Genomic DNA, 14,884 nt, shown 5'->3' with positions numbered 1-14,884 from the left:
ACTGGTCAGAGATATTAGTATTAACTGGGTTTGTATGTCTATCAGTGCTACTCCTACTAATATAATAATGTTGATTTTTTTTTTTTTGGAGTATTGGAGTTACCATGCTAAATGGGAAAACATCTCCAACAAGTAATCCAACCCACATGACCACTTAAGTCGTATCGTCAAACCTCTGAATGCAACCTACAGGAGCATTTCCTAAATTAGTGCTCCTACCAGTGGAGGACAGAATAGCTCATATGACCGTTAACTGTCATAGTTTTAAACATGTGGGTAACGTTATGAAACAGTTGCAGTTGCATCAAAACTACATGGTAAGGCTTGGGCAACAAAACTTGGTTAGGTTTATGAAAAACATCATGGTTTGGCTTAAAATAACTACATTTGTTAATTATGGATCTAACTTGACATACATCACGTAATATATGTCGACGTACTGTGTTTCATTGATAAAACAAACAAAAAAAAAACTCTACATTGACTTTTGGTTTCACATGGAATATGAACACTGGCCTCCTGGATGAAAGTACAGTGCTTGTTTGACCATCCCACGCTAAGTGGATTTTCTCACTCCTTATACTACGTCACCTGGCTTCCTCCATTACTCCATTAATTACTATGGCCACTAGAGGTCACCACCTAACAAAAAACATAAATACAGGTTGTAATTTTGACTTGTAAAAATCCCCTATGTGGTTGGATTCTAATTTTATCTCCATGACCTAGAAATGTGCAATCAATATTTGTGAACATGAGCCACTCTCTCTCAAAGCCAGAAACGAGAGAAGTAAGACTCAAACTTGTGACGTCATATGATTAAAAAGTCTGCTCCATAGACAATGACTTGGAGCCTGATTTAGTGGACCCACAGAATGTTTCTTTTTTTCTTTATATAAAAATAAGCTTTATTCTATTGCAGTGTTCTCAGTTCTGAACAGAAGATATACCCATATACTCAGAGCATTCCCTTGGCTGCTCTTGGGGGTCATCTCGAACATCTTTTCCAATTTATTGTCTATGGAGCAGCTGCAGACATTTTACTCTATGACATCTCAAATGTGAGTTTTAGCACTCCAGTTTTTAGATTTGGAAGAGAGTTGTTCATGTTCATTAATATGTTTGGACTGCCTTAGACCACAGGAATAACATGTATGAGTTTTTAAAACGGGCGTAGTTCCCCTATAAGCGTGCCAGGATTCATTTGCCTTTGATGATAGCCAAATTTTGCTGATGATTACGCCTTTAAATTCAAAGAACCATAAGAATCTCATAGGGGGCAAAAGCCATATTTTAATGAGCTAATCTTTCATGGCCATTAATTATGCCTGATTATGCTTACTCATTACTCTCTCATGAGTAGGTTCTGCGCACATGCACCGTATGAAATGATTGTGAACATCTGCATTACAGCTAATGCTAAAATCTGTCAGCATCATGTGGCTTGTAGCCTTGGACCTCAAGAACACTGAATAAGAGACACTGTGTTTAAGACACGAACCTGCTCAGGCAGTAGCAAGTGTCCCAGATAAAGATGGCACATTATGTTCCTGAGTTCAATTCAGAGGGGAGTATTTTCTGCTGGTAGACCCAGCCTCTTTGAGTAAATCTAATTTGCAGGGCTGAGGAACAGAGGCTGGAGGATAATTTAATTTACACTGCTACACTTGTCTTGGTCAGAGGTTTTCTTATAACTAATGTACCAGTGGCTGGCACCTGATAATTAGGATGATGCATCCTAGAGAGAATGTCTTAACCATAGTGAACACTGCATCAACAATCTGGCATTAAAAATCATATTATCACTTTTTTTTTTACCACCAATCTCTAGAGCAAAATAGCAGAATATATCCACCCCGAAATCTCTTAAATGTAATAGACATGAAGATTTCAACATTTAAGAGCAACATAAATGATGCATATGGCTAGGAAAGCGGATATGTAGGATTTCTTGATTGATATCAAGTCAGTAAAACAGCAATTGTTACCTCCGTATTGATAGTATTTCAGATGTGACTGTTGTGTGACAATATTTCATATTAATAAGGGATTGCTGATACAGTGTCTGAGAAATCAAGTCATTATTAATAAAGATATGGCCTAGCAAGTAAAGGCATTAACTTCACTCATCTAGCATATTTGCAGTTCAGAATCATAAAGTGTAATGCAGCCCTTAAGACCAAGAAAATAAAATAACAGTAGGTAAAGGCATTTCTCCGCCACAGTCAGAGGCAACAACAACTAGTCCTGCAGGGCCTTTGATCACTTCAATTAACCCCAAGTGCTCCAGTGTAACAGTTTTACTCACACACACACATACCCAGCCACAAACACACGAGTCAAACCCACTTGCACAGAGAATGAGCCAGTAGTAAAGACTGCATGACCTGTTCTTAGTGTAGATGTGATGACAACCTCAAACTGAAACACAAATCTCTGAATCATCAGAAATAACACAGGACCCTGAAAAGCATCAGGCCTGACACTAATGCAGTGTGAGTGCTGAGCTGGGCTGGGCTGAGCGACAGCACAGTGCAAGTGGGAACTGAACAAAAGAGGATGAGGCCTGCAAGGATTCGATTCATTGTAGTAGGGGATCAAACCTGACACACAGGAATATCTTCACCCAACAAAATATCTCTGACAAAAATGGATACTGTAGCAATAACCCTGATGAAAAGCCATGTTGAGCATATGGTTGAAAAGGTCTTGTATTGTCTAAGGCTCACTAAAACATCATTAAAGCCACTACTATGTAAACATGATGATTCATGACCTTCCGGTTATGCGTGCAAAGGTAAACATAAAAAATGAATGACACACCTCTGGGCAGAGCTGCAGCGAGGCATCAGGCATACTCAGTCTTCGTACAAATCCACTGTTACTCGTGAAGAAGCGGTCAGCACCGCTGCCCCAGGTGCCACTGATGGGGCGTCCCGTGTTGTAGAACATGAAAGTGTCACTGCCAGAGGTGGCTGTCAGGCAGGTCTTGTAGCAGTAAGTCTTTGTGAGGGAGCCATTCCCGCGCACTTCAATGTAGTGAGGCTCCACTTTAAGGTCTCTCCGAAGCACCACATTGTTATTAGGCTGTGCTCCGGCTGCACCGCCGCCTGCCCCACCAGCACTTACGCTGCTGCTCCCGCCATCTGGAGGGGGCTTCTGAGACACACAGCAAGGGGAGCAGGACCCAGGCTGGGTGCAGTAGGCATGGCAGCGAACGATGGCCAACACCACTACAGTGACCAGGAAAACAAAGGTGGTAGCACTCAAAGCCACGATCAAGTAGAGGGTCACATTGGAGAAGAGTAGTGTGCTGTGAGGTCGGATGATCCTCTTGGGGTCAGGAGCCACTTTGGGGGGCACCTCCATGACGGCCACGTTGATGGTGGCAGTGGAGGAGAGAGCAGGCTGCCCATGGTCCTTCACTACAACGGTTAAAGCGAAGGAGGTGGAGTTGTCCTCCAGGATCCTCCGAGTGGTCCTGATCTCACCAGTGTGTTCGTGCACCTTGAACAAGTCCAGGTCAGTGGCTGTCTCCAGCACGTACACCAGCCAGGCATTTGGACCAGCGTCTGCATCGTATGCCACCACTTTGGTCACCAAGGCACCAGGCTCTGCGTTCTTTTGTACCGTTTCCAGTGAGCGTGTACCATTGCCGGGAGGGTTGACTATCAGTGGTGCATGGTCATTCTGATCCATTATGTAGATGTAGACAGTGGCAACGCGACTGAGTGGAGGAATGCCCCCATCTTGGGCTTTGACCTGGAAGTGAAACTCTCTCAGTGACTCATAGTCAAAGGCTCTTAGGGCATAAGCCTCCCCCGTATCGGCCTTCACAGACACATATGAGGTGACAGGGATGCCATGGTTGTTGTCATTGAGCACTGTGTAGGTGATGCGTGCGTTCTCTTTGATGTCTGCGTCTTGAGCTTTCACAGTACACAAAGAGGCCCCGGGGGCATTGTTCTCAGCCACATAGACAGTATATGAAGTCTGTTCAAATCGCGGTGGGTTGTCATTAACATCGGCCACATCCACCTGTATGGTCTTCTGGGAGGAAAGCGGAGGGTTTCCTCCATCCGTGGCACTCAGAGTGACATTGTAGGCATCGGTGGTCTCGCGGTCCAGGAAGGCTGAGGTAACCAGAGTGTAGTAATTTCTGAATGACTTGATCTTGAAAGGAAGGCCTGCTGGGATTTCCAAGCTCACCTGCTTGTTAGCGCCAGAGTCTCGATCAGTAACGCTAATGAGGGCCACGACCGTGTCTGCACGGGCGTCCTCCCTCACGGGGCTCGACAGAGATGACAGCACTATCTGAGGGACATTGTCATTCACATCCACCACCTCTACCACTACCTTACAGTGTGCTGCCACGGCCCCAGGGCCCTTGTCCATCGCCTGAATGTACATCTCATAGGAGTTGGTCTCTTCATAGTCAACATTGCTTCTCACTCTTATTTCTCCTGTATTGGTGTCCATGCTGAACATCTGCCTCACTCTCTCAGGAGTGTAGCTGCTGAAAGAGTAATAAACCTCTCCATTTGTGCCCTCATCCAGATCAGTAGCATTCAGTTTAATAACCAGGGTGTCTTTGGGCGAATTTTCCAACAGTTTCACCTTGTATACTGAGCTGTCGAACGTGGGAACATTGTCATTTGAGTCCAGGACCCTGACATTGATTTTAGCCGTGCCTGTTTTCTCTGGTGTCCCACCATCCACAGCACTTAAAATTAATTGGTGGTAAGGCGTCTGTTCTCGATCAACGGGCTTTTTGAGCACAAGCTCGATGTGCTTTGTGTTTAGGGAGGGTTTATTGGATACCAGCGCGAAATGGTCGTTTGTGCTGAGCTGATACATACGAACTGAATTTGACCCAATGTCTGGGTCTTGAGCGTTTTCAATCGGGTAACGAGACCCCGGCAGAGCAGATTCTGAGATTTCCAGTTGATACTCGTCTCTGGGGAACTGCGGCGCATTGTCATTGGCATCCACAATCTCCACCTCGACATGGTGCACCTCAGTGGGGTTTTCGACCAGCACCTCCAGATTAATGAGGCAGGTGTTGGATAAATCGCACAGTGCCTCCCTGTCGATCCTTTCATTGACGAGTAATTTGCCATTTTTGGGGTTGACAATCACATAGCGTTTACCGCTGTTGGAGGTTACCTTAATTTTTCGGGTGGCGAGCTTTCGAATATCCAGCCCCAAGTCATGCGCCAGTTCACCGACCAGTGCCCCATTTTCGAGTTCTTCCGTAATAGAATATCGCAATTGTCCAAACGAAAGGCCACAAAATAAGGAAAATATCACAAAATAAAAAGGCACATTATTCCCTATCCAGTTGCATATCCCCGCCACAGCCATTGCAAGCTCATAGGATCCGCAGACGGATTAAACGCAGCCTTCCGCCTTTTTAGCTTGCAGTATCTTGCATCCCAGCACCTCATTAAGGTGGGCTAATTGGTCTCCCGGTAAACGAAACACAAGCGGCTCATCCATTGTGTTACCCGGCTGAGGTGAATCCTCTCCAGCGCACCCATGTTTCCTTTGTCCGTGATGCGCTTTTTTGTCTCCAATGCGCGCTGCTGACGGGTGTGTTTCCTTGCTGCTGGAGCTGTGAAATCCGTCAAGGTTGTCGAAATTCGGTAAAATAAAACCGGAAAAGAGGTGTGTGTCTTTCAAAATGAAATGACACATGTGTCGCTTTTTCTCCTACAAGTTAAGTCAGCTCTCTTAGAGAAATGAAAGGAGAAAGTCGGACAGGAAGCCCGAAACTGGAGAGGTCCCTCCAGTGTTTTAGTGAAGTGCTGAAATAAAGGGCTGGGAGCTATAGCTTGTCAGGGTTCCTATCAATTCCTAACTTATACTTTCCAGTGTTTACCTGTTTTTCCATTATGCATAATTGCGCATTGCACTGGCTGTATAAATGCCGCCTTTAATTTAGTCTCTATTGTCATGCACCATGTGCCAGATACCCGGTGTTTATGTGTTTCATTGAAAACATAGCCGCACAGTATCTGTTCATTTAAAAGGGATTTATTTTGAAAACAGCAACCGGAACTTGTGTAATTGAATATAGCTGACTTGACCTTGGAAGGACGGCATCCCACCCTAGCGCGCACTCAGACTCCAGCTCTCTCCCCTCCACTGTGGCGCAGCTCCCCTCCTCCTTCCCCACCCATTTCTCTCCTCTTATCCTTCCATAGCGATGTCGTTGTAGGGTCTGGGAGCTAATAGACGACCAACACATTAAAGCACCTCCAGAAAAAGAATGGCGGCCACATAAAACAGCCATACAAATACATGTGCATTCAGCGACACCAGTCATTCATTCCACAAATCTCAATATCTGTGCAGCACGTGGCTGAAAAATATATGGTGAAAATGGAAAATGTAACCCGAAGACGTGGCTGCAACATTTAATTTACCGGGGTTAATGAGTGCGGACTCACTGTTGCTCATACAGGCAAGGTCAAGACTTTAATCTGCACAACATTCAGCACCAACACCTCCTCCGAAATGGAAGATATATGCAATAAGCGTGGCCACATGCTGTACACGGACACATGTTTGGGGACTGGCTTATGTCTTCCTTTGTCTGTACACTGGAGTCGTAAGGATGGTTAATTTGCCGGTAGCGATTCTGCAGCGCAGCGTACCGCATGGCGAGCATTTGGGCAAGGCGCAGCAGAAAGAAAGCATTGCACTGACAATCACAACCTTCCCTCCACATGGATCACTGTCAGTGGTAGACCTCAGACTGTCAGGTCACATAATCGTATTTAAGATGCCCGTGGTGGACCCCATAAAGCAGAAGTCTCATTTCCTCTCTATAGAGTACATCCCGAAGAGAAACATGATACAGTATGGGGTCATATATGGGCATGGAAACCAGGAGGCGGTTACTGTGCTGTATATAGCCTAATATAAAATAAATCCATATTGTGGCTGTATTAATTAACATGCATGATTCATAACTGGGTTTTTTGCCTTGTCAGGAAGATCCAGCCTACATTACAAGATTCATTATTGTATTTCCACTTTTCAAGAATGCAACAATTCCCCCTTTTCACATGCTCCTTTACTGAATGTCTAGGAATTTGCTTTCCATCCCTTCAGCTGGCGGTCACCGAAATATCCTACATGATGACACAATGAATACATAAGCAATTATTGTTCTTGTCCCAGAGTGTGCATGTTCTCGCAGGTGAACTTGAAGATCTAAACTGCTGCTATCTTGAGTTCTGCTCTCTAAATGTCAGTGTGTAATCAACATTTGGAGTAACACACTGACAACACTGGCTCTTGTCAGTGTGTGATTGTTCCTTTGGTCCTTTTCCTTGCAGTTCAAGATGCTTCTTCTTGTTTTTTTCTTTGTTTGAAGGTTAGTTCTTGTGTATGTTTACCATCTGTCCACCCTAATGTGTGTCTTCTGTCATTGTCCTATTCCAGAGCTTAACCAGAATAGGGGTCCTGTGTCTGCTCAAGCCAGGGCCTGGTAGGATGATTAGATCACGACTTTCGCTGCCTGGATCAGTGTTGTTTGCTGTGTATGCACAATAAACATTTTTGGCTTTGACAGTGCTGGATCTAGCACTGGTGCTGGATTTCCCCCAAAAGTATATATTTCATTATATCATTTATATTTTTGTGTGTTTGTATAATTTGTATGATTTTATAACTTTAGTCTTTAATATTTAGGTCGTATCAATGAAAAAGTGTACCTGGTGTTGCACATCAGCATATATTGCTGTTGATGTATGATGAATTAAACATCAGTGGGGAAAGTTAAGATAAAACACATACACTCTGATGACTCTTGTGGTCTAGGGTAGCATTTTATAGCATGGTTAATGTCCAGTTAACCCCAGAGATAAGGTAAAAAACACTCAGTACAAAGCAGTTCTGAGGCTTAATGCACTGTATCTTATGTTAAAGCGTTAATGGGAGTGGCGTTCTCAAAGATGTTGTCATCCACAGGCTCTTAGTGCACTGACTGGTTTGATGGACATAAAATCTGAAGCACATACATAAGCTGTTCATCTATTTCAGTTAGAGCAGATCTCAAGAGAGTTTCTGGCTACTGTTTGTTTTATTTTGATGGCAGCTGTTCAGGCTTATATATACAAAGTGAACTTCAGTGAAGTTAATCAAAATGATCTGTTTGGTGATGAACTAACTGTTTAGCACTAATACTTACACAAACCAGGAATGAGCAGCACAGCAAGGAAAGCTTCAGGTCCAGAATGACTTCAGCACCAGGGACAGCTCCTCAGGCTCAGGCTGGCTGAGGTGACGGGATGACGGCATTATTAGCCACGACTTGTGGATAAATCTGGGTGCACTTGTATAAATACTGGCTATGTGTGCATCTGACCTGATCTGAGTCTTTGGATGTAAAATAATTATCCCATTAAACTCCTACTTTAATCAAGATCGATCTGGTGAAGATGTACTGCTTACTCTGATATGAATTATGATAATCTGTTATTTACTTATGTCAGAGTCACAAATTGTGGTGATTTGGATCAGAATCCCATTTACTTAGATTAAAATGTAATTTATATCTGGTTGTATTAGTTATATGAGGAAAATTATATATTGATGCAGTTTTGCATGCACAGCCCAGTCCAAATGTTTGCATTGTGTGTTTCTGCAAACCATGAATACATTACATTTGCATGTTTCATATGTATCATATATCACATCACCATTTCTAAAGTGACGTAGCATATGAGCTGACTTTGTCATCAGGGTGCGGAGGGGATGGTGGACCACTGCAGACCACTGCAGATCACTGCAGATCACTGTTCAAGACCAATAAACAACAAAACTGGTTGTTTTGTCGTAAGTCATCGCAGCATTTCCAGCTGCTTTTTAGTCCCCAAATGTGGGTGTTTTTAGCAACCCATGGCTGTTTTCCCAGCAGCTTCTCAGGCAACAAATGTGGGTGTTATGTGAGGGCCTCTCACAGTTAATCCTGCGGCTTTGTAGCTCTCAAACATAGGTGTTCTGTAGTGACCTCTGGCTGTTTTTCCAGCGGCTTTTCTACCCTCAAACATGGGTGTTTCTTAATAACCTGTAGCTGTTAATCCAGCAGCTTTCGCCCCTAAACATGAGTGTTTTTTACCAACCTGTCACTGTGTTTCCTGTGGCTTTTTAGCCCCCAAATGTGGGTGTTTCTTAGCAACCCATTGCTGATTTTCAAGCTGGGGTAGTGGCATTAATTTGTTTTTCACCGGTTGTTGTGCCTAAACCTAACCACATGATAACCACAGTATTGTTGAAATGTAACATATTAATGCATGCTCCACATAATAAAGTACAAATTAAAAAAAAAAATCCTGTAGACTGGGTTGGCATGCACACAGTAAATAATGTGACTGGACCACCCACAGTGAAGTGTTAAGAAAATCTACATAGCATTTGTGTGAAATTCTTCTGATTGAGTAAAATGTTACAAACATCATCATGGTCTTTGCTTTCTTACAGCCACCCAAGGATGATGGACAACATCCAAAAATGCATGAAGATGAGGGCAGCACAGAATGTTCTCTATCTTGACCTATCTTTTTAGTCTGGCTTTTAATTTAACTATATCTGTTTATTTACTTTTGTTTATTAATTTAGTCTGTTTTACATTTTGGTATATGCATGTATATACAAAGTTAGTGATTCCTGACTGTAATGAGATTTATGATAATGTTTCCTCAGGCCCTGTTTTTATTTGTATTGAATGATGTTACTCATGTATAGCTTTTGTCTCTGGAACTAAGTCAATCAGACTTAATTTGCAAAAGTGCTATGCAAATTAAGTCTGATTGACTGATTACAGATATGTGAATGCATTGGAATTACATTCTTTAATTTCATTGTTTACCATTAAATTTACTCGACTTGCTACATAAGGGTTTTGGAAAATATCTGGTTGTATGTTTATCTCTAAACAGGCAACTATATGGAAACACACTGAAGGAGCCTGTGAGTCATAAAAAATGAGACTAAACAGGGATTGCTAGGTCAGTAACCATGGCCCTCTTGTGTAAAATTTGGGGTAGAGCCTAGAGATAACAACAATCATGCAGTGGCTGAATTAGCAGCCATTGCTCCATGTACCAAAAAGGAAACTGGAGGGATACTGCTGAATATGGAGCACACATAGCACACATTTTAGTTGACTAACAAGGAACAGTAGCTGTAAACTGTGCCTCGGTAAAAGCAACAAAATCATTAAAGATAAGGAATCATTACTATTTCACTGTGAGAGTGAAGCTACACCATTTTTGGCCGAAGCTTAGGGAGTCTGGGAAATCCGTCCAACACAGACAAGCAAAGTCAGTCACAACAGCTGGCAGGGCAAGGCTGTCCTGATAGCCTTGAGCAGAATAGATCACTGGGTGAATACATCTAATGGAGGAGAGCCATAATGGCTCCTTTGAATAATCCATGCAGAGTCGATGGTGTTAATCATGAAAATAATTAGTTTTATAAAATGTTTTCATCAAAACACATATTTTGATACATTAAAAAATGCATAATATCAACATCAGCAAAACAGCAAAGACTCATATTAATGTGGGCAAAATTATAGAAAAGCATATGCAAGTACACAATACTTAAGTTTGGGGGAAAACATCCAGTCCTAGTGTTTACTGCCAGTCAAATACTCACCCCCACACTGACTGTACAATAAACATGCAAAAATGATGTGTTACATTCAAGGGCTTTGAATTGACTGAATATGCATTCCCATTCAAATATGCTTTGCTGATTGTTAACCTGCCTGCTTATAGGAACCATTTTGGATTTGTTGCATAAGCCTCAGAAAATAGTGTTTCCATAGCAACAGCAATTTGATGAATGTTTCTGTGCCAGCTGTGATCAACATTCTAAATTAGATGTACTGTCCCCACACAAAACTCCTGCTTATTTACATGCCAACATACTGGAAAGTCTGTGGAAGCAATGTTAGGCATCCCAAAACAAGACATAAAACACCCTGCTATGCAATTCACATTTGTTACTAAAATTTGCATTTTAATTTGAGTTAAGTTATTGGGCAGCAGGATGGAGCTGTGATTGTAGAGACAGCTGCAGTGTCCTTGAGCGAGACTGTCTGTCCATCTGTCCGTCACATGTGGTACCAATTGTCTAAAAGATTCAAGTTCACAAATTATTGTTGCAGTTTAAAAATCATAACAATCCACCTGTCTGTAAGTTTTTAAGAGGACATTTCTACAAACTATACAGCATCTGTGCAGCAGCTTACATGCAGCCATCTAAAACAACCAACACAGAACGGCCAACGCAAACTAGTGCAGCAGTGACCCTTTGGCAAGGGCAGCCACACATAAAAAAATAAAAAAATAAATAAATAAATAAAAACTGCCACAGGCATCACTCAAGATGGAGCCTAAATTTCACTGCACTTAACTCCATCATAGTACTCCATCAGCCTGGCCACCAGATCAGCAGAGACTACTACAGTCACTGGTTCCCATGTGAATGCCAAGCATGTTCCTTATTCATGTATACACTTCTATACATAAATATTACAATAATGTAAGACATAAATACTCTCTAATCTACAGCAGCGTTTGCCTCATCAAAACAAAATCCAAGTGGTGTAATGTAAAGGCAACAGGACAGATGTTGTCTGTGGAGATTTAGTGCATAAAATCACAAACTTTGCAGATGCAGTAATAGATTTGTGTTCCTGTCTCGTCCAGCATATGTTTTTAAATCAAAGTGACAATCTGTTCATATCCATTTCCGCTGCAATGAAATATCTGCTTTATCTTTTCACGCAGCCCAGTCATGAAATAAAACAAATGACATATCAGTCCTCCCTCTGACTTCTGCTCCAACAGCACAGCACTGGACACTTGTTTAAGTCCTCTTCACTTTATCCTTCCAGCTGTAGTGGAATCCGAGGCTCTAGGTGTTAAGACTCATGACCCCGTTGTGCATGGGCCCCAGCCAGAGTATCTTCTCTGATCTGACTCACTCATACAAATGGGTCAAGCACCCACAGCCTGTCTCACACTTTGACTGATATTGTCATAATTGTAATTGCAATGTGGTTTTAATAAACAACACTAACATTTAGTAGATGTGAAGATTTATTGATTTAGTAGCATGGTCCAACACTTAGAAATATATCCAAGAGAAGCTTGGAATATGACCACTGTTGATTTGTGTTTTCAGTGCCGGACCTAGCACATTTGGTGTCTTAGGCAAGCTTCTCCAGGTGCCCCCCACCCAGAAAAAAAAATCAGTGTATTATCTTGTATTTATAACAAACAAGAAAAAGAGCTAATGAGAATCAGCACAAATGAAGTACTTAGCTAACAAAACAATAATGATAACTAACAAAGTATACAGCATGTGCAAATTTGCAAATTTTGTTTTCTTCTTTTTTTCACCCCTTGATAGCTTTTGCCTGTTTTATTTTCTCTTACACTGAAGGCCCAGACACACTAAACCGACTTAGGCCCCCTGCTGTGTCGCCTCATGTAGCCTGAGTCTCAACCAAAAAGTTGCACATGAACACACCACAAAGACTACAGGTGCCAGCAAACCAGCATGGGAGGAAATAACTCTCCACACCAGCAGACGGTGGTAGTCTGTGTTTGTCATTCAAAAAGGGAAACTGGAAGACCGTCATGACTCAAGTTAGCCAGTTAGCACATTAACAACACAATCTTATGTTGAAAGAACAAATCACATTTACCATGTGCCAGTGAACAATAACTCAAACCATCATGAAACGTTTCTACTAAAGAGCTAAATGACTAAAAAAAAATCTTACTTTATGAAACAAGCTTGACCTTAGCTGTTTGTTTACTTTCCTCATTTCTTTTTCTCTTCTTGTGCACTGAGCTGAACTGCCAATCAGGGTGACTGCATTCACCGAAGGGCTCTGCTGTCATCGACGTCGATTCAACATGCTGAATTGGCCCCCCCAAAAAAAAAGCAGACGAAGGCCCACGAGGGGCAACATGGTGGGACAGACCACACTGACTGGGGTGATTGATGCTCACTGACAGCCCAACATTGACCGATGATGGACCATCAGCCTGGCATGTCAGGGCCTTAATGCTCTCCACATACACTCCACTCTACCTGTTAATGTTCTAGCGTGATCTGACTGTGATGATCACTTATTAATGATTATGTTGAACTGCATTGCCAGGACTAGAGGTGGTACCCCTACCACCAACCATTAGCATTAGATCTATGTTTTTTTGTTGGTTTTTCTTTCTGGAATTTTTTTGTGGGTTGGGAGTGGAGGGGATTTAAAGGCGGCTGCCCCAGTTTGCCTTGAGGAAAAGCCACCACTGTGCATTTTATTCAGTAACTGTTTTCAGTGTAAAATGAGTTGTACAGCTGTAGACAGTTGCACTGTTGAACTCGTCTAGTTGGCAAAGTTGCTCTGACGTGACCTAATTTTGTCTGAGCTTTAGAATCTATCACATCAAAATCACCAGTGTAATAATAGCTGTGGTTTGCACTGATTATGATAGTACCCAAATCCTTTTCCCAAATCTCTTCCCTCACATCCTCCACATCCTCCAGGCCTAAAAACACAGACAGAGGGCACTAGAGAACACCTTCTGCTGAAATGCCACTGCATGCCAAAGCTTGAATTGACTGTTGCCATCTGCAGCCTTAAGCAGGGAACTGGCCTCCAAATATCACTATTAAGGACTAAAGCAGCATTATATGAATTTGTACAAAAGGAGACTGCGACTAGGACAAGGAGTCTAGTCTGTTAATGCCAATATATATACTGAAAATTAGAATTTACTTTTATAGTTGCCAAATCTAGACAGGCTTGAGCAAATTAACAAAATATGGTTAAAATATGCTTTATCAGCTTTCACCCATCTCTAAAAATCTCCATGTTTAATACTCTAATCCAGTACTCAACGGTGAAATAGACAGTACTCAATAGTGAACACACTTACTGGATCAATACGCTGCTCTATGCTGGTCTGGCTCTATGCAAACAAAAGCAGTTCTCTGACTGTCAAGGAAGCAGATTTTAAAGTGATTTATGATGAAGCCTGAAGACTAGAAATGAAAGCACTGCATTAAGAAATCTTAATGATGTTTAATGGGTTTGCCTAATTGCATAACTTTTTAAGACCACAAATCATCATCTGATAAAGCTTGAGCTACTTCTTTGCTGTGGAGAGAGGAAAGTTTTCAGTGACTGATATTCAGTGTAGTGTACTGTAGACATTAGCTGCTGTTGGCACCCAACAAAAAGAGCTGGTGGTAAATAAATTTAAAATCCTTTCCCCCTCTAAAATTCATATAAAGACAATAATAACAACATGGACCATCCATTTATTGATTCTCTAGACTGGCCTGTTTCTATTCTGGGTCATGTCAGGACGGGACTCTAGTCTTTGATAGGTCACCAGTCCATCACAGGGCCAGCACATGAAGGTTTCAGAACACTTGACCTCAGCCTGATAATCAGACTGAATTCCCTGAAAATGATATACAACACAAATAATATTTGAATTGCTAAACAAATCAGAGATGTGGGTGGTGATCCAAAGCTGCCCCACATACTGTTCTTACTGAAGATACTGTGTAGAGAAATTACTGAAATAATATGTGAGAAACACTTGCAGGGCCACCTGCAGAGTGAATGGTTTACAAGGAAAAATGTCCAATTTTACCTGTAAGTAAACAGTGTAATAAAAAGTAAACTGTTGCACCCCAGTGTCCTGGTTTATCACAGCTGGGTTGCACAACACTTTCAGCACCAGCTCTGAAAATGCAGACCACTGGGGGAAGAGGATTGATGTTAAGTATTACAGCGATACTCAGCACACACAAGTGTAGCCACAGGTGCACTGCTTTATTT

At 42.1% G+C, this 14,884-nt stretch overlaps 1 protein-coding gene across 1 annotated transcript in view; it reads right to left on the bottom strand.

The window, feature by feature from the left end:
- The window catches only part of LOC126387954 (protocadherin alpha-C2-like), a 28,139-nt gene extending 22,542 nt beyond the window's left edge, over window positions 1-5,597 (bottom strand). Inside the window, exon 1 of the mRNA XM_050040770.1 lies at window positions 2,824-5,597. Within this exon, the coding sequence (XP_049896727.1) occupies window positions 2,824-5,364 (2,541 nt within the window). The 5' untranslated portion in view covers window positions 5,365-5,597. The remainder of the gene's footprint in view (window positions 1-2,823) is intronic.
- Between the last annotated feature and the right edge of the window lie 9,287 nt (window positions 5,598-14,884).

Source organism: Epinephelus moara, chromosome 3 (genome assembly GCF_006386435.1).
Source record: "Epinephelus moara isolate mb chromosome 3, YSFRI_EMoa_1.0, whole genome shotgun sequence".
NCBI classification, from domain to species: Eukaryota; Metazoa; Chordata; class Actinopteri; order Perciformes; family Serranidae; genus Epinephelus; species Epinephelus moara.
The sequence above is the reverse complement of the archived record's forward strand: the minus strand, read 5'-3'. Positions and strand labels throughout refer to the sequence as shown.